The following is a 23,836-nucleotide window of genomic DNA, read 5'->3' as shown; positions in this document are numbered from 1 at the left end:
GCTGTTCGTTTCACATTGACGGTGCAGCGAGGAGAATTTTGAACAAGTAAACACAAATCATTTTAAAATTATCAGGAAAATGAGGTTAATCGTTTTCCACTGAGAAATATTTTTCAGTCTGAATAAATAGCTTATTTAATTTCCATTTTCTACACTATCCCAGTGCAGCATGTTCTCTAATAAACTATACAAGGAGCTGTAATATCATATAAGTGTTAGAGAATACAGTACTTTTTGTCTCCGCTTCTTTATTGCACAAAACGTGAAGCTTACAGGAGCCTCACTGACCAGCCTTACTTACTGCATTTAACTTTTTGCCCACATTTCCCCCACGGTTCAGCCCTTCCATCTATTGTCTTTCATTTACCATTTGTACTTTCCTCTATTAGTATTTTATCCCACGTTGCTGACCTCAACTTTGAGTCATGTTCTCTTCGCCTGCTAATATCAGTGGTTACAAACTGATGGTTTCTGTTCAAATCTGGGTTGAGGCCAAAGATGTATCGAGCTCTTTCCAGGTCCGTTCTTAACTGACTAATATATGAGTAGGAAATACACTCATGCAAGCACCTCAACGTCTCCATGAAGTTTTATGGTATTAATCGGCATTAGCTCCAAATAAATGAGAGTTGATTCAACCGTGTTTTCATTTCGGAGGCTGTGGTTTGTAAGTACTAATGATTTGTACTGTACCTATTATTCTGGCGATCCCCATGTTAATGAGTGGGCTAGAATAACTACATCCTCCAAAATGATCGTCCGGTAGAATTACCACCTTTCTGACTCTGTTTTAATATGAACTGAACATTAAAACAGTCATAAAGGCAGATTTAGTGCATCCTGTACCTAATAAAGTGGCACGAGAGTGTATTCTCATTCAGGATAGATGTGACGCGCTGGCTTGTGAGGTTTGTCATGATAAAACCCAGATTTTGAACTCAACACATCAGCTGTAAGCACCACTATAATCTGCTTCATACCCTCCACATCTTTCCACATTAAGACATTTAATATTTTTCTCCCCTCCAAAAAATATCTATATTTTCCCATTTCCACTTCCTTCTTTGTCCAATCTCAGTTTAATTTCTCCCTTAACCCTGATTGGACCTCCTCCTCCTCCTCCTCCTCCTCCTCCTCCCTCCCTCCCCACTCCCTCTCTCTGATGGGTACAGGACACCAAACACATGAAAAAAAAAAAAAAAAAAAAAAAAAAAAGAGGGGGGGTTCAGGGGACGTTTTTTTTTTCTTCTTTTTTTTTCCCTGCAACAGAATGAGTTTGGCACGTAATGATCGGAGGCCGGACGTGTCTGGTGAAGCGAGGGCCCGGATCACTTGAGTCCCTCGTCTGTGCTCTTGAACATGAGGATGGCGTTGGAGATCTTGAGGGCGGGGCCGAGCTTGATGCTCATGATCTTCACGATGTCGGTCTGGGTGAGCAGCAGGAAAGCTTCGCCGTCAATCATCTGGAGGGACACAGACAGGGGCGGTGTGATAGGACGTGGATGTGGAGGATGGGTACTCACGGAGGGGGGAGTCACAAAACGCCTAATACTGAATTTAGGGTTTATTCAGGTCTGTAAGTGAGTTCCTCATTTGCCTTGAAGTTATAATGTGATAAATTACATTCACAACAGGAAGAAAGGGTTCAGTGTGTACAGGTAAATGGGGAAATATCACCACCCTTAAGCATGGGCCTTCAACAGGGGGGTCCGTGACCCCTAAAAGGTCTGCAGAGGTCCTCCAGGGGGGGTCGCAAAATCTTTGGTTGATAAGACATTTATATATATATATATATAAAATCTTATATATATTCTTTAAATACACATTAACATAACATAGTAAAGGGATAGCTTAATATTAAATGCAAAATGATAATAATAATGTATGTTTATAAATAGCACTAAGCCGAGTTTAATATAGAACACATATAACAGGTAGGGGGTCCCTACTTAATCTGTCCATCAGTTTGGGGGACCTTGGCCTGAAAAACGTTGAAGACCTCTGCTCGTAAGCATTTCATTGCTTATTAGGACCGATTTTATTTATCTTGTCTGTCAATGACTTACTGTCAGCAGGCAAAGGATGTGAAGTACAGATGTATGCCGATGATACAGTCATCTATGTCCATGCAAAAACTAAAGCATAAGCAGCTACAAAACTTAGTGAAGCCTTGATAAATGTGCAAAAATGGCTGATTGACTTGTACTGTACTGTATCTTAATATAAAGAAAACAGTCTGTATGTGTTTTAGTAAAAATAATGCATTAGACTGTGATATTTGGGGAGATCCAAACAGTCTCAGTACCTACTGACATAAGAAACTGCACCTCTTACAATACATTTCCCCCAGGGGATGAATAAAGTATGTTTCTATGCTTTAGTCTCCACCTGAAGGACTGGCTTCTGAAGAACCAAATATGTGAACATCATTAGCTGTATCTGTCTTATAGGCTGCATGTTGTTCCTGTTGTCATCTATAGTTCTGATTGTTGTGTTTGTTTGCCTCATGGCTAATTCCTGGTTTTTGCTTTATAGTTTTATCAGCTTTGATTCTTTTTCCACAGATATGATAATAGTTCTATGAATGCTCGATTAATGTGCAATGTCCCTTATAAATAAATAAAAACATAAAACACAGAAAGCATCATGAGTAAAAATGGACTGAACTATGAGCGCTCTCACCTCCTCCTTAAAAAGACGAGCCTGTTCTTCACAGCCAATTAAATTCTGCACAAACCTGAAGACCTGCAGCACAGAACCGAAAACAATCAAAGCACAGAAGTCGGCAGGAGGACAGAGAACGCAGGCTCTAATGTTTACTGACCTCCTCAACGCTCCATGCCACCACCTGGCTGGCGTGAATGCCCTGAACGCCGGGCAGCAGCTTGCAGTGCTGCTCCCAGCACAGAGACAGGGTTCGGTCCGACTGGCCGCTCAGAGCTGACATGAACAGTGATGGGTACACGCCCTCTGAGGACATGTCTGCGGAGATAAACGCTTCATATCAAAGCTGAGAAATAAACCCTTTTCATAGCGGACATGCACAGCTGTGTTTAACTAATAAAACACCTCACATGCATCAGAAACACAACGTTTGTTGACTGAAAGCGAGACCTACTCTGGTAGTCTCTCTGCTGGTTCTTTCTGTATTTGGGAGGACGACCAATCCTGAGAAAACAGTGAAAAAGATTCACGTGCGACCAAAACTAGAACCCGCACACGCAAACATGCATACGAACACACGCACCTGCCGCGGTAATGAGTCTTCTTGGTCCTCTGGCCAAAGAAGAGGTTTCTCTTGCACTCTGAGTCCGACAGTTCAGCCTTCAGCCTGCCCTGGTTGCGCTCAGCCAGCGGGCAGCCGGATATGCAGTGATGGGCGGTGAACCGACCGGTCACGTGACCTGAACCGTCACAACCAGGAGTCGGACACTTCCTGTTTGAAATATAAAGAATGTCTAAATCTAACATGAAGTCTGTGTTAATGATCGTGAATTCATCCCCCGATAAATGACGAGAAGACGGCGCTGACCTGTTGTGGAAGCTGTACTTGTTGGTTCTGGGGTGGCTGATGGGTTTGCAGGGGACCGAGGAGGGGTAGGTGGACTGGCCTGTGGCAGGAGGCTCCCTGACACCTACATACAGAGCAGAAAATTCACATTGTTACTATTATTATTATTATTATTGAATTGGGACAACGGAAATTAATCAGCATTGATGCGTTAGCCGTCAATGTAAATGTGCCAAACTTAGCATAAATTAAATTAATTGCACTAAATTTTAGCCATAGCCCCACAACACAGACACAGAAGACAATAGACAATTACAGAACCAGACACAGATAGACAATGTCAATACAAACCAAAAAAAGACACAGACAGACATTATTATGACAAAAGAATTTGACCCACAATTATAAAAGAAAAAAAATCAATGAACCAAGATCCCAGAGAGTGTGCATCAGATTAAGAAAACTATTTGGATGATGTGAGTACATGTATGAGTTGTTTTTAACCAGTGTTTGAGATTTTTTTTTTTTTAAAAGTAAGTAGTTGTCACAGTTTCTGATGTGTGGTGGTAACTTAACCCAAGCCTCGGACCTTGAAACTGTTTTGCCAACTACTTTCGTATATTTTTATATTGCTAATTCTGTACATCTTTTTGATTGCACTGCTTATTTGTATTTTACTTTCATTTAATCTCCTTTTATTTATCTTTCTTGTGGTTTTTATGAGTGTTTACTTTTATGTGCAACGAAGCTATGATGACCTTGCGGATCATTAAAGTCTGTCTCAGTCTAAGTCTAATTACAGTCACTTCTAGTCAGAGCTCTCACTCTTCGTCCTTCAATGTTTTTTCTCTGAATGAATTCATTCAGTAGTGGTGGTGGTGGGTGGGGGGGGCAAGAGCATTATAAAAGGATATCCTGCTGTATGCACACATACAGCAGGATATCCTCACACCATGATGATGATGATGAAGTGGTGTCGAATACCAGACCTTTTATCCAACAAACAAACTGAAACAAGGGCAAATGGACTTAATGGGTTTCTGGAGGAGTAGTTTTTAGTTATTAGGAACATGTGCGGGTGATGCCCTCCTGAAACTGACTCGACTAGGGCCTGCTAATGGCCAGACACTAGATGAATGGTACTCTATTGACCCAGTATTGGCCAGAGACACTTTTTTCAGGTGTAGATGGACGTCTGAATCCTGTCCTGAAGTGGCGGCTCTCCTGTGTTGAGCCGTGTGTTTGTGAATGGGTTGTTTTGTTTCCCCAGTGCACAGACTTGTACCCCAACTCAACAGTTGCCGTATTTCTGCTCATTTTTTTTGGACCTGGACGATTGAGAACCTCTTCCCAGACACACAGCCCTTTCACAGGCTGCATTTAAACCCTTTCATTATCATTTACATCTCACTCCCGCAGCTAAATTCAACAGAAGCTCCAACCAGAGTGGCGTGTCGAGGGTTGCTACCGTGTGGTTGTATTTTGGCGTCCCGTGGAGGAACTTTTAGTGGGTGACCGGTCGCCTCACACCAGCCCGCTGGATGGATGTCCGGGTGATCCGAGTCCATCCACTCGTCGTAGACATGGCTCCAGCCGTCGTAATGGACCTGAACGAGGAGCACAGATCGAGCCGTAAAAACACTGCACGCACAGCTCAACTAATATATATATATATAATGAGTCCAGCGTTGATTGCAGAGCTGCATGTTACAGCATCGGTCCAGTGGGCCCTTATAAATCATTAGTGCTCCAACTAGTACGCACAGTTAAGGCTGTAATGGGAGCTCAAAGCAAATATTAAACAATAATCTTCATAACGTCTGGTGTTAAACACACACATACACACACGTTATTACCTTAATGCGATGAGTCTCCACTTCCTCCACTGTGGCCACTCTGATCAGACCGGGACTTCTCTTGTCCACAGCCTCCAGTTTCATCTGAGCCTGGAAGCTGTGGGCGGCCCGCTGGAGAAACAGCAAAGGATGATGGGAAAAACCATTCAACCACTGTGTTGAAATTCCTTTTTATTCATCATTAAACAGTCACTTTAGTGTCAGTGTATTGAATATGCAGTAGTTTTTATAATACTCAGTCAGTACACGCATCGATCAGCCACAATATTAAAACCACTGAGTTGTGAAGTGATTAACATTGACGATCTTGTTATATTGCAAATAGTTCTTCTAGGTCCTGGCATTTATATGGAGGTTACTTAGATCTTTGAAAGACTGTAGAAAAGATCCAAACACCAGCAGCAGCTCCCATTTAGACTTTTATTGTGTTAGTTTTAATGTTTTGAGCTTGGCCCGCAGTCACTTCTCCAGATGATTGAAAAATATACAAAAAACAAAACAAAACACCATGTTAAATTCCCATCATGCATCTCTCTGTCTCTGTAGAGAAAGAGCTTATAGAAACAAATAGCCTAAAACAACTGCAGAGAAAGTACATAAATATAAAAAATGACAATTCAGCATATATATATATATATAAGAATTTTATATATATACTGGATTGTTACTGTATGAAGATTTGATGTGTTTTTATATTTATGTACTTTCTCTGCACTTATATTAGGCTCAGTGGCTCAGTTTTGGTTTGGAAATTCTGGTGGGGTCATGCAGGAAAATCTTACAATGCAATCCAGAAATACCATAATAAATGCCCTCACAGCAAGAACAAAGAAGCCAGAGTACCCAGAGAAAACCCACACAAAGTGCACACTCCACCCAGAAAGGTCCAAGTCAGACTCAAATCTGGACTTTCTTGCTGGGAGGTACCAGTGTTAACCTTATATCACCATATCAACTGCACCACTACGGCAGAGTTCAAGGTCTCACTATATCAAATACTCAACATTGAAAACAATAACGTGACAACAATAAAAACACAATGCAAAACTCATGCTGTGAAAGGTGCACACCCAATACACAGCAATCAATATACAAAGTAACCATTATTTCAGGTCCACAGACAGGTGAACAGCTCCGTGAGGCTATTTGTTTCTATAAACTGTTTCTCTACAGAGAGAGAGAGATGCATGATGGGTATTTAAGATGGGTATGTTTTCCATTGGAAGAAGAGGCTGCTGGCCTGAAACGTCATGACAGTAAAGGTTTAATGGGAGCTTCTGCTGTGGTGTAAATCTTTTCTACAGTCTTTCATTGTCCTGAATGTCTTGATCCAGCACCTTGCTCATTACTTTCTTTTTTGGATGTACGTGTCATTCCAGACTTCTTTCAGTTTCATGACGACCAACATCCTGGTGCCATTTGTTCTCCAGGTAAAGTAACGCACACAAACTCAGCCGTCCACGTAATGTGAAAGAAAACACCATCCATCAGACCTGACCACCTTCTTCCATCGCTCTGTGGTCCACTTTTGATGCTCATGTGTCCATTCTAGGAGCTTCGGTCTGCAGCTACACAGAACCAAACACACTCATGACCCTGTCACTAATTCACCATCCACTGATTTGATCCAGATTTCTGGCCATCACAGTTTGGTCCTTGTCAAAGTCTCACAAATGCTTCCACTCATCTATTTTTTCTGCCTCTAACATCATCTTTGAGACAAAATGTTGACCCACTGCTTAATATATCCCACCCTCTGGCATGTTCTCTGATAACCAGATAATCAGTGTTATTCACTTCACGTGTAAGTGGTCATAATGTTGTGGATGAGCAGTAAATTCTTAGCATTCTGTGGTCTAAACAGGGCATAATGAACCTACTGCAGACAGTCATTATTAATACCACCTCACATGGTATCACATGGTTAGTTATTTTGTCTGGAGGCTGAAAACATTGCGCTCAATTGTGTTGAAAAACAAATTCATGCTTGGCTCCGTATTTTTTTTTTGTATTTTAACACCACATCTTTATCCTCACCACTTTGAAGGCGTCAGCAGCCACTGCCTTGGATCCGGTCTCCTCCAAGTACCGAGGCCACGAGAACTGGCTGTGGTCTGGATAATCTGTCGTAGCAAAAAGAAAATAATTTGTGAATATAAACGTAAATAAATATTCATTATTTATATATTTTTCCTGAATCATTTGCAATACAAACTGTAGCTCATCCTCTACTCTGGATGTGACCATGTACAGCATCTTAATAACAATCTCTTTTTTAATCCAGACTCACATTTCTTTATTAGAAGTGGAAAGGAGAACATGATGGTGCTAAGCTGGTTTTGAATTTTATGACATGTGGTTTGACTATGGACACGCTTCAACTACCGATCAACAGGGAACGTGCTGGTCACCTTGTGGTGGTGTTAAGGGGAGGTTTCTCTCCTGGCACCAACCGATGGGGTGGATGTATGGACTGCTGGCATCACACCTGCATATTTTAAGAAAAAGAAGACATTCATGAGCGTTTACAGCATAACTGATGGAGGCTGATCTAATGGAAGGCGATGAACTGACAATGCAGCAGTTAGAAGTTAGTACTCTGTTAGTACAGCTGTTACTTCCTGTTTCGGTTTATGGGGGTGCATGCTCAACCCAGACGTTACGATTCCAGACAAGAAATTACTCAGGAACTATTTGTCGAAGAAATGGTGCAATGTTTGCTTCACATGCTTAGAGCATAGGTGTTTAAGAAGGGGGATTGCAAAATATTTGGTTGATTAGACATTTTTATATATATATATATATATATATTTCTAATTTTCCCCCACAAATTCAAATTTCTTTAAATACACGTTAACTTGAATCCAACACACTTTAGTGAAGGGATAAATGGAGGCAGAAGACATTATCAGACTACTGTTGCAGATGTTGGAAATAAAAAAAAAATACTGTATACACTTGCCAGTTCATTAGGTAAACTACTGAAACGACCTGTTTCTGTTATTTAGCCTGGCCCGCTGACTGAAATGGGGTTGTCAGGCTAATAGGGACATGTGTTAGTGCAACACAATACAATTGAATAGTACTAAAACTTTAAAAGGTTTCTCAGCAGAATGTTGAATAGTCATAAGACGGCCAACGCCAGTGGTTTTAATGTTTTGGCTGATCGGTGTATGTTCCCTGGTGTCACAGAGAAATGAGTAATTATCATTATTATGCTAATCACTTACAGATACAACTATTAACAGGTGGAAACAGGATCAAATGCAATAATATGGTAACTGTGTTTTGTCAATGATTTAAATAAAGTTGCTTACAAAGAGTCACAGTTTAATTGTTAATTTGAAGCAGCTCAGCAGGAAGATTCAGTCCTTTCAATCATCATCTGTGTCAGGGTGTTTACTTGCACATACAAACTCAATCTGATCTTCCTTTTCAAAACAGTCTGGGTGCAGTTGAACCGGCAGCAGGGCCAAGAAACCTAAAACTAAATGAAATGTATCCACACCAAACAACTCCAGCGAACATCAGTGAGCTGCCTTCACCAACGTCAAATCCTCTAATTCTTCTCTCTCTCTCTATGTGGCTTTAGCAGTTTGTCGGCTATCATCAGGATACTAATTCATGACACACTTCCCTAAAGCCTTGAGACGCTCACCAGTAGTCGTATGTGTCGTCCCAGTTGTCGAAATGAACCAGGAAGCGGTCGTCCACCACGTCGGTGACGGTCGCTACGCAGATGAGCGACGGGTTCATGCGGTCGACGGCCTCCAGCTTCATCCCCGTCTCGAAACCGCACTTCACGTCCATCTGAACGGGAAGACAAAACAGCGTCTGGAGATTTTTTGGCAAGAGCGCCGCAGGCTGCAGCAGACTGGCCGATAAATAATGGACGAGCGGCACAAGAACTAAGTTGAAATCGCTTCTTAGTTTAGGAGGATGCAAAGGGAAGTCAGTCCAAGCAACTTTATGGTGTCGTCTCGTGTCTCAAGGAATATTCACAATACAGAGGAGGAAATTTTGCCCTATTTTGACAAAGCATTGCAACAACTACAACCACGAGTCTTCAGAAGTTGGACTTCCTCCCAGCCTTAAATCATTCACCTCATCCATTCACCTTCGTAGGTAATACAACTACCGTATATTATACTGTACAGTGGCAGTTACCCTCCCAGGACTGGCAAAGAGTTCTTTGGGAGCCACTTGTGCTTTAGTCATTCTCAGATAGTTGGTCCAGGTAAACTCTTCCTCCTTACAGCCTGCAGGAAACACAGACGAAAAAAAAAAAAAAGATAATTAGGAAAACAGCATTTTGTTGAATAATTTGGGAACATATGCAAGAGTCAGACAAGAAAAGGCCCAGCAGCAGTGGCTCTGAAAGTTTAATTAAATATCTAAATAGACAAATGAATGCTCACTCTGTATTAAATATCCCTGCATTTTAGCTTTTGTGTGATGATATTTCATTAATTGACAAAATAAAAAGATTTATCCTGTAAAAAAACAAAAAAAAAAAACAAGCATAAGTGAAAGGACGTGTCATAATGTTGTCACCTCTGACCTTTGGGAGTGTGCAGTTTGTGCCCCGTGCTCTCACACCAGCCTGCCGGGTGGATGTCCGGGGAGTTGGCGTTCACCCAGAAGTCGTGACAGTCGGAGTAGCCGTCAAAATGGAGCCTCAGCCGGTAACCGCAGACCTGCAGAGGACGCAGGGAGAGAAGCCAAAGCACAAAGCAGCCGGGCTGAATGGTGTGTTTCTGTTTGTTTCCTTACAGTCATCCTGAGTAACTGCTCCGTCTGGACCGGTGCTCTGTACTTGCTCTGGAGAAGTGTTCACATGGATTCAAGCACCTTCTGACGGATCTGCCAGTAAAAATCTGCCATTTACTGGGGACAGTTGTGTGTGGGCGTTCACGCTGCAAACATCCCACTTGCGTATTTCAGAGCTGTCAAGTTTGATTCTGCAGTAATGATTCTGGAGGACAAGGACGGGGAGGGGGGGGGACGCACGGATCCTTGATAAAACATCCAGGTATCTGGACTCATGACGTTTCACAAGAACTCAGGAACAGACAAGAGCGCACATATTGATAAACACCCACGTCTCCATCCACGTCTCGTGATCACGTTATCGGTTTCCTCTGTGCCCGACATCTCAGACGTAAACAACAAAGCCATCACACACAGAGCACGCACCACAACACGAGACCCCGGAGCACCCTCTCTGCCCATTCTTCACACTGCTCCCATCTGCTCGCAGATACAGATCCCTGGCCTGGAAACAGGAACGTCATGGAAGGAGTTTTGTCCCCTCTGCCTTAGTGGCACTAAAAAAATACACCGTTTACTGTGCATCTATACGCAAGTTTATTTCAAAGCCTAAACCAAAGGATTTAGAAGAATTAAAAGTAGTAATTCAAGACGAATGGGGCAAGATTAGCCCTCAACTGTGTGAAAGGCAGGAGTACTAAATATTAAATTCATGATGTGACGATGTATTTTTTTTTTGGTTCAGTTTTGAACACATTGTTATTTGTGGACTCTGATACCGACATTGTTGAGTACTGACGTACTGAAACTGTCAAGAATTTCGTTTTGTTAATTTAGTTTATGTAATAAACTAAATAAATATAATTTGTATTTGTTTGCATCTGTCTAATGCAGCCACACCTTTAGAAACCCAAACAAGATTTTTCCACAAATATTTCATGATAATATTTGAGATTGTGTGAAGTTTTAAATGTGTCTGAAAACTTTTTTCCATCACTGTTATGTATGTTTTAATGTGAGGTTCTCGTACCGACCGTGGCAACGAACTTCCTTAAAGGACAAGAAAGAATCTTGGATTTCTGAATGTAAGTCACTTAAAGTATTTTGTGTGACTAATTTTAAAGTATTCTTTCATAACTGGTTTGAAAGAGTCTGGCCAAGTCTTCTTTCTACTTTTACTTCCACATAACCATCAACTAACCCTCGATAAGGAATTATTCTGTCTAGAGACGTTAGGTTTAGAGCTGCTACCCGCGTCTGCTTTTGTTTATTTTGAATAAAGTCTCACCAGAAAGAGCAGACAAGGTGTAAAAAACACAAAAAATAAAAAACAGTTTAAAGGACGTCTGGCTCACCTCGGCCACAGTGAGGACGAAGTACATGGACGGATGCTGCGGGTCGATGCCTTCCAGCTTCATCCCCTGTTTAAAGCCGTTCTTCACTGTTGGGACTCTCTGAGACTGGACACACGGGATACAAACTCATGACGACGAAACCACTCGTTAAATCAGATAGATTAGATACACGTACGTAGATAAATGTACAATCTACTCTCTGCACTCTTGTTTAGGCAGATCTGCAGCGACGATAAAACAGCTTTGCTGCCGTCTGAAAACTGAGACGTACCTCTTGGAAAAGCTTGTTGGGAGCAGCAACAGTTTTGGTTTCCTCCAGATACTGAGTCCACGTCCACTGCTCTGTCTTACTGTCTCCACCTGGACCAGAAACACCAGCTAGAGATTGTAATGGAAATACTGCACATCATCATGTCACCATTCAGATATGTTGCATATAATCTGGAAAGGAGGGAATAATGGAATAAAAGGTATGTATGAGATCAAGGACACACACACAAAAAAAATCTGAAGTAAATGATTAGTCCAGGGGCGTCACTAGGTTTTTTGGGGCAGGGAGGCTTAGCCCCCAGGAGATGAACCAAACACCTAACAAAGACTGAGAATTGTTATAATTTCAGTCTGTTTTCAGACACATTGCAACAACAAACACAAGTTCCAACGGTAACTGTTAATAACTGATCGACACAGATGCGAGATCGCTCACAACACAGTAATTGTTTGCTCTCAAATATTTTGAAGTCGCACTGATTACATACGTGACTAAAGTGGTGTCAATATTTTTCAGGGCCTGTAAAATATTACCTAATTACTTGAATTAAATTAATGTTAATGAGTGGAATGGATTAGATAATACTGAAGGGGCTCGCTCTACTTTACACTATGAAGCGAAAGGGAAACGGGCAGATTTATGATCATATTTAAGTAATCATATATAATTATTTATTTAAACTCATATTCTGGCCATTTTATATTGAATTTATCAGCACTTTTTGGCTTTTTTTGGAAAATAAATGCATAAATAAATAAAACCAAACTAAATTATTTAGTGGATTAGTCCAACCTCCTCTGATGTGTTGGCCGTCGGCTTTAGAATCATCCGTTTTTTCATCCTAAAAAACACAAGATAAGGAAAATATTCAGATTCACTATCGTAAATAAAATGATATCTCCATGAGGACATCTGATTATCTGTGGATGTTATATGTAAGCCAGTGCTGCCCCACCGTGCCCTCGATGTCAGAGTCTTCCTCAGACGGACTCAGGTACTCCTTCCTCTTCCTCTTCCTCATGGGTTTCAGGTGATCGGGGTTAAGGGAGGAGACCCTCCCGCCGGCCGGCACCTTCTCGATGCCGACGCTCCTCCTGTAGAGCGAGGAGGACAGACGTGCTACACGTGTGCGCAGGGATGTGACCATACAAAGAAATACAAAAAAAAAAAAAAAAAGATGGTTGCAAACCTACTTGTCAGTGATGGGGTCTCTGCGTAGCTCCTCAGCGTAGTTCCTCTGAGCTCTGGGGTCGTGGTTCTGCTGCACCGGAACGAACTGGGCTTCGGGTTTGACCGGCGCCAACCGCTCTGGCTCCACGGCGGCACCTCTCACGGAGCTAACGGCGGCCGACACTTCTGACGCAAAGGGCAGAAAGAACACGGCACGCAGGGCAAGACTAATGACGTGTCTTATTATTTCATCTTTAAAAGCTTGATTTTTCTAAACGTCTGAATGTCGCCTGATATTTTGAACACTAATCTGCAGCTGCACCCTCTTCACTAGTGGAGAGGACGCTCTGCTGCAAGCTGATGTAATTATCCCTCAGCTCTGCTTAATACGCAAACAGATGATCATTTAGAAAAGGTCACAGGCTGCGAAATTGTGCAAATAAAGAAAGGGAGCATGCACGTAAAGCAAGTGACACCTGCAAGCAAGATTTCGTTTTGCATTTATGCTAAAAAAAATAAAACGTTTAATGATCAGATACGTGTTACATAAGAAGAGACTGAGGTGTTTGTGGTTGTGTGATATGTGAAAAAGGTCTTTCAGTAAAAACGGAGCATTTTGAGTTCAGCTGCTGTGATGTTGTTTCAGTCTTATGTAACAGTGACTCTACCTGGCTTGTCTGGAGCGCTTTCTGCGTCAGCGGATCTCCCAGAAGTCCCTGCTGCTGGTTCAGAGCTGCTGCTGCCGCTGCTGCCGGTGGTCCCTGGGGTAATCAGTGTGCTAAGAGTCCCTACGTCACTCACACAGAACTACAACGCAAACACACACACACACACGCACAAGAGTTGCACTTATCCATGCGTAAATGACACGGATCCATCTGTCAGAATAGCTCCTGATGTCTTATATTTCCATCCGGCCTTGTCTGGAGCTTGTCTTCCATCATTTTAGTTACTCAAGGTTTTAGTGAGATATTAACGCACACTTCTGTTTAATAGGAGAAAATGTGCTTCACATTTTGGCTTTGTAACCGGGGGCCTCCTCGACTCCACTGCAGGTCAAGTTTTTATTCCAGCCACAGGTTCAGTTCACTACGTGAGAGTATCAGTATTAGTAGAACAATACGCATATGGTACTACCGTTTTGAAGGTCTATCTATTTTATGAGGATGTTTTTCGACTTTTTTCTCTAAATTCTGACTTTTTCAGAAGAAAAATATATCTATCTATATGTATATATATATTTTATGGGTGGCCCTAACACTCTTCCATAGTTCACTCATTATGGACGTGGCAAAATATTTAAGGTTAACAGCTGGAAAGGAATAGAGGGTATGTGTGTGACGTCACAGTTAGCGAAGTCTCCATGGTTACGGCCTCTGAGCAAAAATTGACAGTTGAACGTGGAGATTAGCAGCATTAGTTTGAATCATAGGCTTTAATAGTATCTGAATCGTAAAATTAATTTAAAAAAAGGTGAAGAGCTGTTGTGAGATTGACTGAACCAACAGATTTGAAAAGCAGTCAGAGATATATTTTTTTTACAGATATTTCCGACCGCCAGAGAAAAGACGAGTAACGTTAACGTTAAATGTATCGCTGCATTAAAAAGAAACAACTGGAATCCAGACACAGAAACCTGGTGCTGTGGTTCACATTTAGTGTCAGGTAATATTAATTTATGCTGTGTTTTTTGATAAAGTCATATCTTAAATTACTTCTTAAGTTACGTTCTGCAGGGCTGTCAGATAAGTTTCTCGATGTTGTTGTTTTGGCGTAGTTGCGTTCGACAGTAACTATTTCAGTTCCAACTGTAAATAACAATAAGACAATAAACGGAAAAAGTTATTTGTGATCACTCCTCCTCATCCTTTTAACATTACAGTTTTGTATGACTAACGTTACTTCTCAGTAAAGGTCTTAGCCATAGCTACATTTAGCATAACTACAACTTAAACTAACTGAAACTGAGGCTAATCCACTTTTCCAAATCCATACTAGTTCGTATGGATCATTTTCCACTTCAGTCCTCTTAATTTAATCTAATAATCCACATTTTTCCCGGTCATGCTGTATTTACATTGACTGTATAAACTATTTACGGCTACATTTCACCATGTTTTTGCACTGACTTAGGGGGCGGCAGTGACGTCAATGCATAACCACATCCTGGGGCCTTTTATAAACGTAATTGTTGCAGATAAACATTTTCCACCACAAACTTAGCTGACCTACAGCTCCTAGCGGAGAGTTTGGCTGCACTTTACCTTGATGTTGCTACTCGGCAGGATGGCCATCCCCTCCTTCCACCCCAGGACGTGGACGATGCTACAAGCCCCGCCCACCTGCGCCGTCAGGGCGGGCGTCGCCATCTCATTGACCCGGCCGCCTTTACCTGGGGTTCCCACGGCAACAGCTGGAGTCACCTCCACTTTCTGATGGCTGGGAGCTGAGGAAAGCGATTTACAGGCGTTACGACACACTGTCAACCTGAAATGGAAGTCACTTTATAGCCAGGCGTGTGAAGACGACATCTCAGACATCCAGGTCTTGGTATATCTTGGCGAACTTATTTGGGTTTTCTCGAAAGATGTGTCACAGCTCATCCAAGCGTCCTATGTCTGGTGTTTGTCTGAACCACTGCAGAACCACTACTCTACTCCTGTGGAGTGTAGCTGTCCTCGTAAACATCCATTTCTTCTCAATCTGTCCGACTGTTGACTTGTGAACACCAAACTCTTTAGAGATGGTTTTGTAACCTTTTCCACCACGATGAGCTCCTCTGAAAGCTCCCTTGTCTGTGACATCACACACTCCGTGCTGTGAAGATCAGACTGTGATAAACCCCTGAGTTTTTCTTTTTTTCTTTTCCAGCTAAATGAGTCTCATCACATCGATTGGAGACACTTCTGAGCAGATGGACTCTAATTTGACCTCGAAATTAACTCATAATCCTTGAGGTGCGCATCACAGATATTTAATACTGGCTAATTTTCATAATTTTTATGTTTCATTTAAGGATTTTCTGTGTCTAATTTACAGACTTTGTTGATGTCACACAGGAGTGAAGAAAATACTGAGGGGCACAAATGCTTTTAACCGTTTAACTCTCTGATCTCACGCCACCGTGTCCCGCTAAGGTCGCAGACTCAGGTCAACTCGCCTCTGGGTTCGTTCCCCAGAACAAAGCTGAAGCTCAGGGGAGATCGTTTGTCTGCAGCTGCATCCTTTAAACTCTTGAACAGTTTGTCACTGTCTGTCTTTTAAATCAGGTTTCTTTTGTATTTAATTTCATTGTGATTTTGATGTTTTTTCTTTCAATGCCTGTTACACAACGAACTGAGGACGTCCTTGTTCGAAAAAGTTCAGGACATAATGAAGACAGAAAACACTGAATCCCACATAAGTATACAATTTTCTGTTATGGTTTTGTATATTGTGGAAGATTTGTCTGTAAACCTTTTTATTGTTGTATGACTTGATGGAGCCATAAGATTTGTTCTTTTTCTGCTCGCCATCTTTTAACAGATGTATCATGTAACAAAGGGCGTTTTAATGCAGTTCTTTTAATTTAGTGTTTTTATTTTTTTGCCTGCTTTGACGATATATTGTCAAAGACGCAGACGAGTCCTGTTGCCTTTGTTTTGAGCTTTTACATTTCAATGTGATGTATTTAAGGAAATCACCTGATCAAAGATGTAGCTCAAAGGCCACAGCCTGCAGCTTTTGGCGCATACCATTCCCCTTCACTTCCTGTCTCACTCTACTTGCAGCTGCTGTTAAAAGGTCATTTTAATTTAAAACGATGATCTGATGTAAAGCCTTGTGATTGTCAGCAAGTCTGTTGCGACAAGTCACCGCATCTATCGCTGGGAAGGCTGTGGCTCAGTAGGTAGATTCGGTTCGACCTCTCGTATATGGACCGTACTCTGAAATGTCCTGGAAATGAGTAAAATAATAGTAATTTCCCCCGGAAATCTCAAAAAAAGACAATAAATAAGGTCACATCTTTGCAGAGGAATCAGTGTCTGCTATTCATTTTACAATTACACGTGGCAAAGACACGCAGCTGCCATTCAGAAAGCTGGAACCTGAGAACATGTTGCATGTTTCATCATTTTTTTGCCCACCTAAACCAGACCCCATAATAATTATACTCCTTGATGGTAGCAGCAAAAAAACATGAAGAACAGCACAAGGTGTTGACTTGGCCTCCGAAATCACAAGATCCCCAACAGATAAAGAGACCCAAAGACCCCCACTAACAACTTCCTGTTGCCAGACACCACATGACACCCTCAGAAGTTAACAGACCTTTCTCTGACATTTTGGATGCGACCTGAAACATGTAAGTGTGGACGTAAACACTGTAGGAAACTTAAAAGGCGGACAGAGGATCCTATCGTGAGCTCACCTGGCAGGAGGAGAGCTGTGGTGGCGTGGGGCTGGGGCCGAGCCTTCTTGGCCACCCCGTCGCTCCCACAGATGAGGATGGTCTCGCCTGGGGACGAAGACGCCGGCTCCACAGGGGTGCAGTCTGGTTCTTTGGATGGAGCCTCCATGTTTACTTTGGCACTCATGATCCCAGTCTCTTGTGCTGGAGCACTGGAAAGAAGAGGAGCAGGGCGAAAGGCTTCACGCAGGTATGAGTCCAGGTAATTAATACCTTACAGGTATTAAGTGTGGGTTTATTCATCCAAGGAAGGGCTCACCCTTCAAAATGGTTTGAGCCACTTTGTTAATTTTACTCACAGGTAAATCAATTTTTTTACTAGTTTAGTCCAACATAATAAAAAATGAGGGTCCCATTTTTTTATGCCAAGCAGCCATGACCCCGTATAACTTTGTACCAACCATCCATTACCACCAAGGAAAGACGGCACGCCAATATTTACGCACAAGTCCACACACACACACACACACACACACACACACAGGCACACACACAAAATACAGCATTTCAGTTAAAATGGCGGAGGATCTCAAATCCTTGAGGCAAAAAAATAAATAAAATAAAATAAATGTGCAAAAGCGCTCTCTCCTGTTCCCGTGAAAATCCCATTTACTGAAAAACGAACCATCCCGGTTTCACGTCTATTGAATGAGCAAACATTTCACCTCCTCACAGCGTTTAGTATATTTCATGAATCCCGGCTTCTGCTGTTTAAATCCATTTTAACTCGACTGGGTCAATTAACCGCCGAGAGGCATCACTGTTATCACCATCACATTTATGTGATAAAGATGAAAAGCTTTGTGGTTCATTACATCCAGCCGCCAGACGGTTTACCTCAAGAAATAATATGAATAAAAAAATAAACAGACGCTGGTTTTATTATTATTTTTTTGTACAACACAGTTGGCTAAAAGATGCTCGTACATGCTGCACTTAGAGGAAATGTGAGAATAAATTCGTGTTTGCAGATTTCAGGAACTGAAATTTGGGCTTACCAGCTCTGATCTCCTGCGGCTCCGGGGCTCAGACTGCGCATGCGCGGGCCCACTGTCAAGCTCGAGCACCGAGACACACAAAAAAAAAAACATTTCCAATGGACGAAAATAATGCAGAGCTGTATCGATCAGACTGAAGATAATCTAATCTTAACCACTTAAATTATTTGAAATATAAGCACAGGGCTTCTTCTTAAATCCCCACCACTCCCTAAAATAAAAACACTAGCTCGAGCCACCACCCCTTTAATGAAAGAGTATTTATTATATAATTAGCTGGATATAGGTCAGGTCGATACTGCAGTCAAGGTTTTTGTGGTCCCGACGCAAACAGACATCAAAAGGCAATTTTATTTCATTTTTTTTTTAATTAAGATCTTTATTTGAACTTACAATTAAAAAAAAAAACAAAACAAAAAAACATTTCCAATGAAAAGGATGAGAGCTGCATTCAGTTCAGTTCTGATGTTTCCACAAGATGTGAATGCATGAAGTTGTGTCCAATAGCAGAAACTACAAGACCTCAAACTTTAAACCAAAACCCTACAACATATAAACTTGCAGGACAAAAAAAAAAAAAGAAAGATCCTAATCAAAATACTTCAGACATGAGATGAGGCTCTAATCAAAACAAATCCATGGAGAAAAAATTAAGACAACTACAAAAACATGACATTTTTTTTGTTTGTTTTTCAGTGTTGATTACAATCTATGTACAAGAGTTTAAAAGGGGATCAAAAAAATAATCCACCCACAATGCGAGTTGCTAAGAAAAAAAAAAAAAAATGAATTACAAACCCTCATTTTCTTGTAAATACGTTTTTCTGCAGTATAAGCTCGTTAAACATCAATTCCTTCAGAAAGCAATTAATAGAGAGAATGCAGATCCCAAGGACAAAAGTTCCCAGAGCTGTAGCCAAATGCCACTTTCCTCCCACAGTCATGCAAGCTTAATCAAGACCACACCAATACAGCTCTATTAAATGAAGACTCCTCCAGACATTATGGATGAGGGGGGCTACGGCAAACTAAGTAAAATGACAAGCAAAGCAATGTCCGCCCAAGCTGTTAGGAGCTTTTAATGAAAACAGACTGTTGAGATAAACACTGACCAAAAAAAAAAAATCTCAGGTTAACTCAAGATTTTAAGACTAACCTGTTTTTGAAATGAATTCTGTTGATTCTATTTAAGAGACCGGCAACTGAAATCGACCGCCCAGGCATCGTTGTGCCTTGTCCGATAAACTGCATTTAGAACGTGCGGAGACGTGCACACTCGGAGGACAAAAGTAGACGAGTCAGGAAGCATAAGCCGGTTATTACGACATAGCTCACTATGTACAGCATGAGGCTCGAGCTCAGCAATAAGAAAAACAACTTCCAAACTTCACCTACACTAATCCTGAGAAGCCGACCGAGACCGTGAGCGAGACCTCGAGCGGGACTTTGAGCGAGAGGCAGAGCGCTTCTCCCTCGACTTGGAGCGCCGGTCGTCCTCTTGCGGGGACCGGGAGGCAGATTTGACGGCATGCTCTTCCTTTCCGTTCTCTACCGGCGAAGCCGATCGGCTGCGAGACTTCTTCCCGACGGACATCTCCTTGGATCGGCTGCGGGAATCCCGCTCAGACTTCACCTTGGAGCGGCTCTTTGAACGGGACTTGGATTTGCGGTCGGCCGAGCGAGACCTAGATTTGCGAGAGTGTGAGCGAGATTTGGATTTGTGGGACCCGGAACGGGACCTGCGGGTGCGGGAGCGCGATTTGTCGTCTCCTGACTTGGAGCGAGATTTCCTGCCAGACCTGGAGCGGGAATGGTGACGCCTCTTGTTGCTGCGGGAACGAGACCTGTAGGAAGAGAAGTTAGTTTTTATTTGATTTCTATTCATGTTGTGTACAACTGTAAAAAAAAAAAAAATGCTGTTTGTCTTAACTAGAATTTTTATTTTAAATCAATCTGTCCATCATCACCTTGAGTGGGATCTGGAGCGACTCCTTGAACTCCTGCGGCTCCTGCTGCGAGAGCGACGACGACTACGAGATCTAAAAACGACAGGATAAAACTGATCAAAAACAGAGCCTGTACATTGTATGAATCCCAACTACGAAGCTTCAGAGAACATATTTGGAAGTGAAACTGGGTCCTCACCTGGAGCGGCTGCCAGAGTAGGATCTTCGTCTGCGTGGCCGGTCCTCCACCAGACGGATCTTGCGACCGTTGATGTCAGTACCGTCCAGTTTGTCCAGGGCCCTCTTCATGTCAGAGTGGGACCGGAACTCAATCACTCCCTCATTAGTGCGTTCCTTGTGGGCGTCTGCGTATGTTACCTCACCTGCCTGACGCATGAAGTCCTGCAGGACACAGAGAAAACAAAATGAGACTGACTTTAATTCCATCTGAATATTATGGCATTGGTAACTGATGGTGTTAGCTGTTGAGTGTTTAGAAATGTACCTTGAGGTCCTGCCAACTACAGCGGCTGGACAAGTTCTCCACAATGAGGCGGTACTCTGTACGGACTGGAGGTCCATACTTGTCCCTGCCAGAGCGGCTCCGGCTGCTGTAACCACTACCTTTAAACACAACAGCACATAAAAAGTTACAAACAATTTAACAGATCAAGACACAAAGAACTACTGGTCTGGGCTATCAAACAAACACAGGGCAATGGCAGATCAAAGGCCACAGGGATATAAATTTGACTTCAACAACCCAAGGAGTCCCTCTGATCCCAAACACAAAGCTTCAAATAAGTGATCTACTGGCCACTGCATGGGCTCTTAAAATGTGTATTGTTCAGCATTTTGATGTTGTTTCCTGCTGCAAAGAACACCACTGCATCTGTTTCCAGCAATACAAAGCCTGTCTTACTTCAGTACATCACACTGTGATGTTTAAGCTGCATAAACAAATGGACAGTGATGTTCTTTCAAGACCTCTGAACCCTGTAACACAAACAGAAAGGAAGCATCCACATAGGCTGTGGTCAAGGACACTGCTGATCAAATTGATTAAGAGCCATGTAAAGAATACACCAATCTTTTGGCAATTGGTACTTGTTATTTTACCGGATGTCAGTCTCAAATTTCCTTTTCCAGTTTTGCACTTACAAGATTTCTTTAGATGCAAGTTCTTTACTAGAGCCGATCCGCTTATGTTTGCTGTCAACATAAAAACCAATGGCAATCCTCACCATCGCCCCTGGTCTATTGGCAAAAGGCTGCTGTCATCATGGCTTCCGGTTAGGTCAGCCAAGGATCAAGGGGGGCAAAGGTCACACACACATTGTAAGGTGAAAGCCAAGGCCAAACGGGACAGGCAGTCATCTTAGCCAGTCATCTTTAGCCTCAATGGACTCTCAGCCTCAGCCCGCAACTGGACTCTTTCAAATTGAAACATCAAGGACTTTTGTTAATGTTGAATATAAAAAAATATATACCAAAGTTAAAAATACACATTTCACAAGAAAATATTAGTCTACTCCTAATGATTCAGCTAAAACTACACTAGCTAGTTCTGTAGTGATTGATTGTTTAAGCTTTTCTTCTGCAAAGCAATCAAGAATTTTTGAAAATTCTGAACTTCCTCATTGGGCTAAACAAGGTAAAGTAAAAAAAATATAATAACCATGTTATTTAATCCCACTTTAGTGCCTACGCTCTGCCTTTGAAGGCTCTGACTTGCAGACTACTGCTCCTTGCAGACAATGAACCACAGATCAACCATGTGTGGCCCATGATCTCTAAGGAGGAGCAAAACCCTGCAGGTCATCAACCCTCGAGGTCAAAACAGAGCTAATGTTTAGAGGGATGAGAAAACAGAAACACAAAAAAGGAAAAAAAGTGATTCCCCCGAATGAAAAGAATGCAGATGAGTCCGGGTTGCATGTGTGTTTGTCCATTTGGTGAAGCTACTGTATGTTACAAAAAAAAAAGTAAGAAAATGGTAGCATGCAATCTGGGTCATAACAGACGAGTAGCTGACGTGACTCAAAGATATTGGTATTCCAGCCTGCTGGCTATAAACACTGGCGCTCTACTTTAAAAAAAATCACAAGCAAACTGAAACTGAAACATCTTAAACATGTGCGCAAAACTTTGATAAGTCTGATAACACAAACGGCTCTCTGTGCAGTCCACATCGACACCTCACCCCAAGGGAAATAGGGAAGAGAGGGTATCTTATAATAGACTGCACTTACTGCGCCCACCACCCCAATAACCCCCACCGTAGCCATCTCGGTCTCGGCGTGGGCCCCTGGCATGCTCGACGATCACCCGCTCTCCGCACAGCTCCTTCCCGTTCAGCTCGTACACGGCATCGTCGGCATCCCGGTTATCTTCAAATTCTACGAATCCATACCTGCAAAAAAAAAAAAAAAAAAAAAACACACCACCACAATTTAAATCCAAGTCATGCACGGAAAACTACATCACTTCGCGTTAATATTACTTCAAGAAAAATGATGTTAAACCGCAACGAACTCGGTAGCTTAGCTAACGTTAGCCTGGCCCACGCTAGCTCCCGCTATAGGCGCCATGTTTGCCATGCGACATTTGCCACACGGACAAGAACAAAGTTGGGGGAAGCACTATAAAATTGGCCCAAATGCCGTAAAATTCACACACAAGCACTCATACTTTGTTGTTTTAAACGCTACACCGGCTCTAGAAATAACAATAGATTTGACAGGGAAGCTGAAACATTCGGCGCCAACCGCCGTGCACGCAAACAGTTAACGCTAAAGCGAACTAGCCACTTAGCTGTGAAACACGTTTGCGTTTCTCCAAATAAAACGTACCCGTTTTTCAAATCGATTTCCATTAGTTTTCCATATCCGCTAAAAAATCGCTGAATGTCTTTTTCGCGGACATGATAGCTCAGTCGCCCAATATAAACTCGGGGCATGGTTATTTATTTTTTTTCTAATTCAATTTTATCCAACTACCGTTGTTCTAGACTATTCCTCGCGACAGCTCGTTCACAAGCTGCTGCTGCTGCTGTTCGCTTTCAGCGGAAACGGAGGGTCCACGGGCAGGTGCAGCCAGCCAATAGGCGTCAAGCATTTCCACAAGAAGAGGAAGTCCAGCCAGCCAATGGCAGTGAAGCATGTACACAAGGAGGAAGTCCAATCAGCCAATGGGAGTGAAGTATTTCCACAAAGATTCACGAGACAGTCCAGCCAGCCAATCGGAGTGAAGCATTTCCGGTATCAAACTTCAAATTAAAAGCCTTCCCCCCCCAGTGTTAACAATAAAGAAGCATAATGCTTCTCAAAGATGGACAAATGAATCACTGTGAAGCTTTTGGGGCTTCTCTCTGTTTGTACTGAAAAAAATATTCGATTCTTCAAGCCTTAAAGACGCACACTACCAGTGACATCTAGTGGTAATTTGCAATTATAGCAGCCACGAACTCCCAAATGAATCACAGATCACGTTGGAACCACAAACAAAAC

General features: G+C 42.2%; 2 protein-coding genes across 6 annotated transcripts; both read right to left on the bottom strand.

Moving 5' to 3' along the window:
* Window positions 1-1,200: 1,200 nt before the first annotated feature.
* Window positions 1,201-18,935, bottom strand: l3mbtl1 (L3MBTL histone methyl-lysine binding protein 1). 3 transcript variants are annotated; one of them, XM_047611909.1, is made up of 22 exons: window positions 18,382-18,935; window positions 17,345-17,535; window positions 15,198-15,379; window positions 13,602-13,740; window positions 12,957-13,119; window positions 12,719-12,857; window positions 12,556-12,604; window positions 11,764-11,852; window positions 11,493-11,597; window positions 9,929-10,064; window positions 9,535-9,626; window positions 9,026-9,177; window positions 7,779-7,855; window positions 7,405-7,490; window positions 5,368-5,478; window positions 4,980-5,118; window positions 3,533-3,635; window positions 3,248-3,436; window positions 3,119-3,144; window positions 2,825-2,982; window positions 2,683-2,745; window positions 1,201-1,463 (listed from the first exon to the last, which is right to left on the bottom strand). In XM_047611909.1, exons 1-22 carry the CDS (start codon window positions 18,420-18,422, stop codon window positions 1,329-1,331), a joined length of 2,565 nt encoding a protein of 854 aa, XP_047467865.1. In that variant the 5' UTR covers window positions 18,423-18,935; the 3' UTR covers window positions 1,201-1,328. The 3 variants fall into 3 exon arrangements, with proteins under 3 accessions (XP_047467865.1, XP_047467848.1, XP_047467857.1); XM_047611892.1 differs by having other exon boundaries at window positions 1,202-1,463; window positions 3,119-3,168; XM_047611901.1 differs by having other exon boundaries at window positions 1,202-1,463; window positions 3,119-3,168; window positions 12,957-13,116.
* A 217-nt stretch (window positions 18,936-19,152) lies between these two features.
* Window positions 19,153-23,391, bottom strand: LOC125024193 (serine/arginine-rich splicing factor 6-like). 3 transcript variants are annotated; one of them, XM_047611921.1, is made up of 6 exons: window positions 23,180-23,391; window positions 22,580-22,740; window positions 20,833-20,951; window positions 20,527-20,729; window positions 20,349-20,420; window positions 19,153-20,225 (listed from the first exon to the last, which is right to left on the bottom strand). In XM_047611921.1, exons 1-6 carry the CDS (start codon window positions 23,284-23,286, stop codon window positions 19,778-19,780), a joined length of 1,110 nt encoding a protein of 369 aa, XP_047467877.1. In that variant the 5' UTR covers window positions 23,287-23,391; the 3' UTR covers window positions 19,153-19,777. The 3 variants fall into 3 exon arrangements, with proteins under 3 accessions (XP_047467877.1, XP_047467885.1, XP_047467894.1); XM_047611929.1 differs by having other exon boundaries at window positions 22,607-22,740; window positions 23,180-23,390; XM_047611938.1 differs by lacking the exons at window positions 22,580-22,740; window positions 23,180-23,391 and adding an exon at window positions 21,489-22,573.
* Window positions 23,392-23,836: the final 445 nt, after the last annotated feature.

Source organism: Mugil cephalus, chromosome 1 (genome assembly GCF_022458985.1).
Source record: "Mugil cephalus isolate CIBA_MC_2020 chromosome 1, CIBA_Mcephalus_1.1, whole genome shotgun sequence".
Taxonomy (NCBI): domain Eukaryota; kingdom Metazoa; phylum Chordata; class Actinopteri; order Mugiliformes; family Mugilidae; genus Mugil; species Mugil cephalus.
Note: the sequence above shows the minus strand (reverse complement) of the source record. Positions and strands in the feature narration are given on the sequence as shown.

What these genes read in the sequence shown, in the direction of transcription:
- l3mbtl1 (XM_047611892.1), bottom strand. Translation starts at nt 18,422, where the DNA reads ATGCGCAGTCTGAGCCCCGGAGCCGCAGGAGATCAGAGCTG. An exon ending in AGAGACCCCATCACTGACAA is followed by an intron (nt 12,858 to 12,956) that starts GTAGGTTTGCAA and finishes CTCGCTCTACAG; the next exon opens with GAGGAGCGTCGGCATCGAGA. An exon ending in CTCGTCTTTTTAAGGAGGAG is followed by an intron (nt 1,464 to 2,682) that starts GTGAGAGCGCTC and finishes GTGTCCCTCCAG; the next exon opens with ATGATTGACGGCGAAGCTTT.
- LOC125024193 (XM_047611921.1), bottom strand. Translation starts at nt 23,286, where the DNA reads ATGCCCCGAGTTTATATTGGGCGACTGAGCTATCATGTCCGCGAAAAA. An exon ending in GAAATCGATTTGAAAAACGG is followed by an intron (nt 22,741 to 23,179) that starts GTACGTTTTATT and finishes TTTTTTTTGCAG; the next exon opens with GTATGGATTCGTAGAATTTG. An exon ending in TACTCTGGCAGCCGCTCCAG is followed by an intron (nt 20,421 to 20,526) that starts GTGAGGACCCAG and finishes TGTCGTTTTTAG; the next exon opens with ATCTCGTAGTCGTCGTCGCT.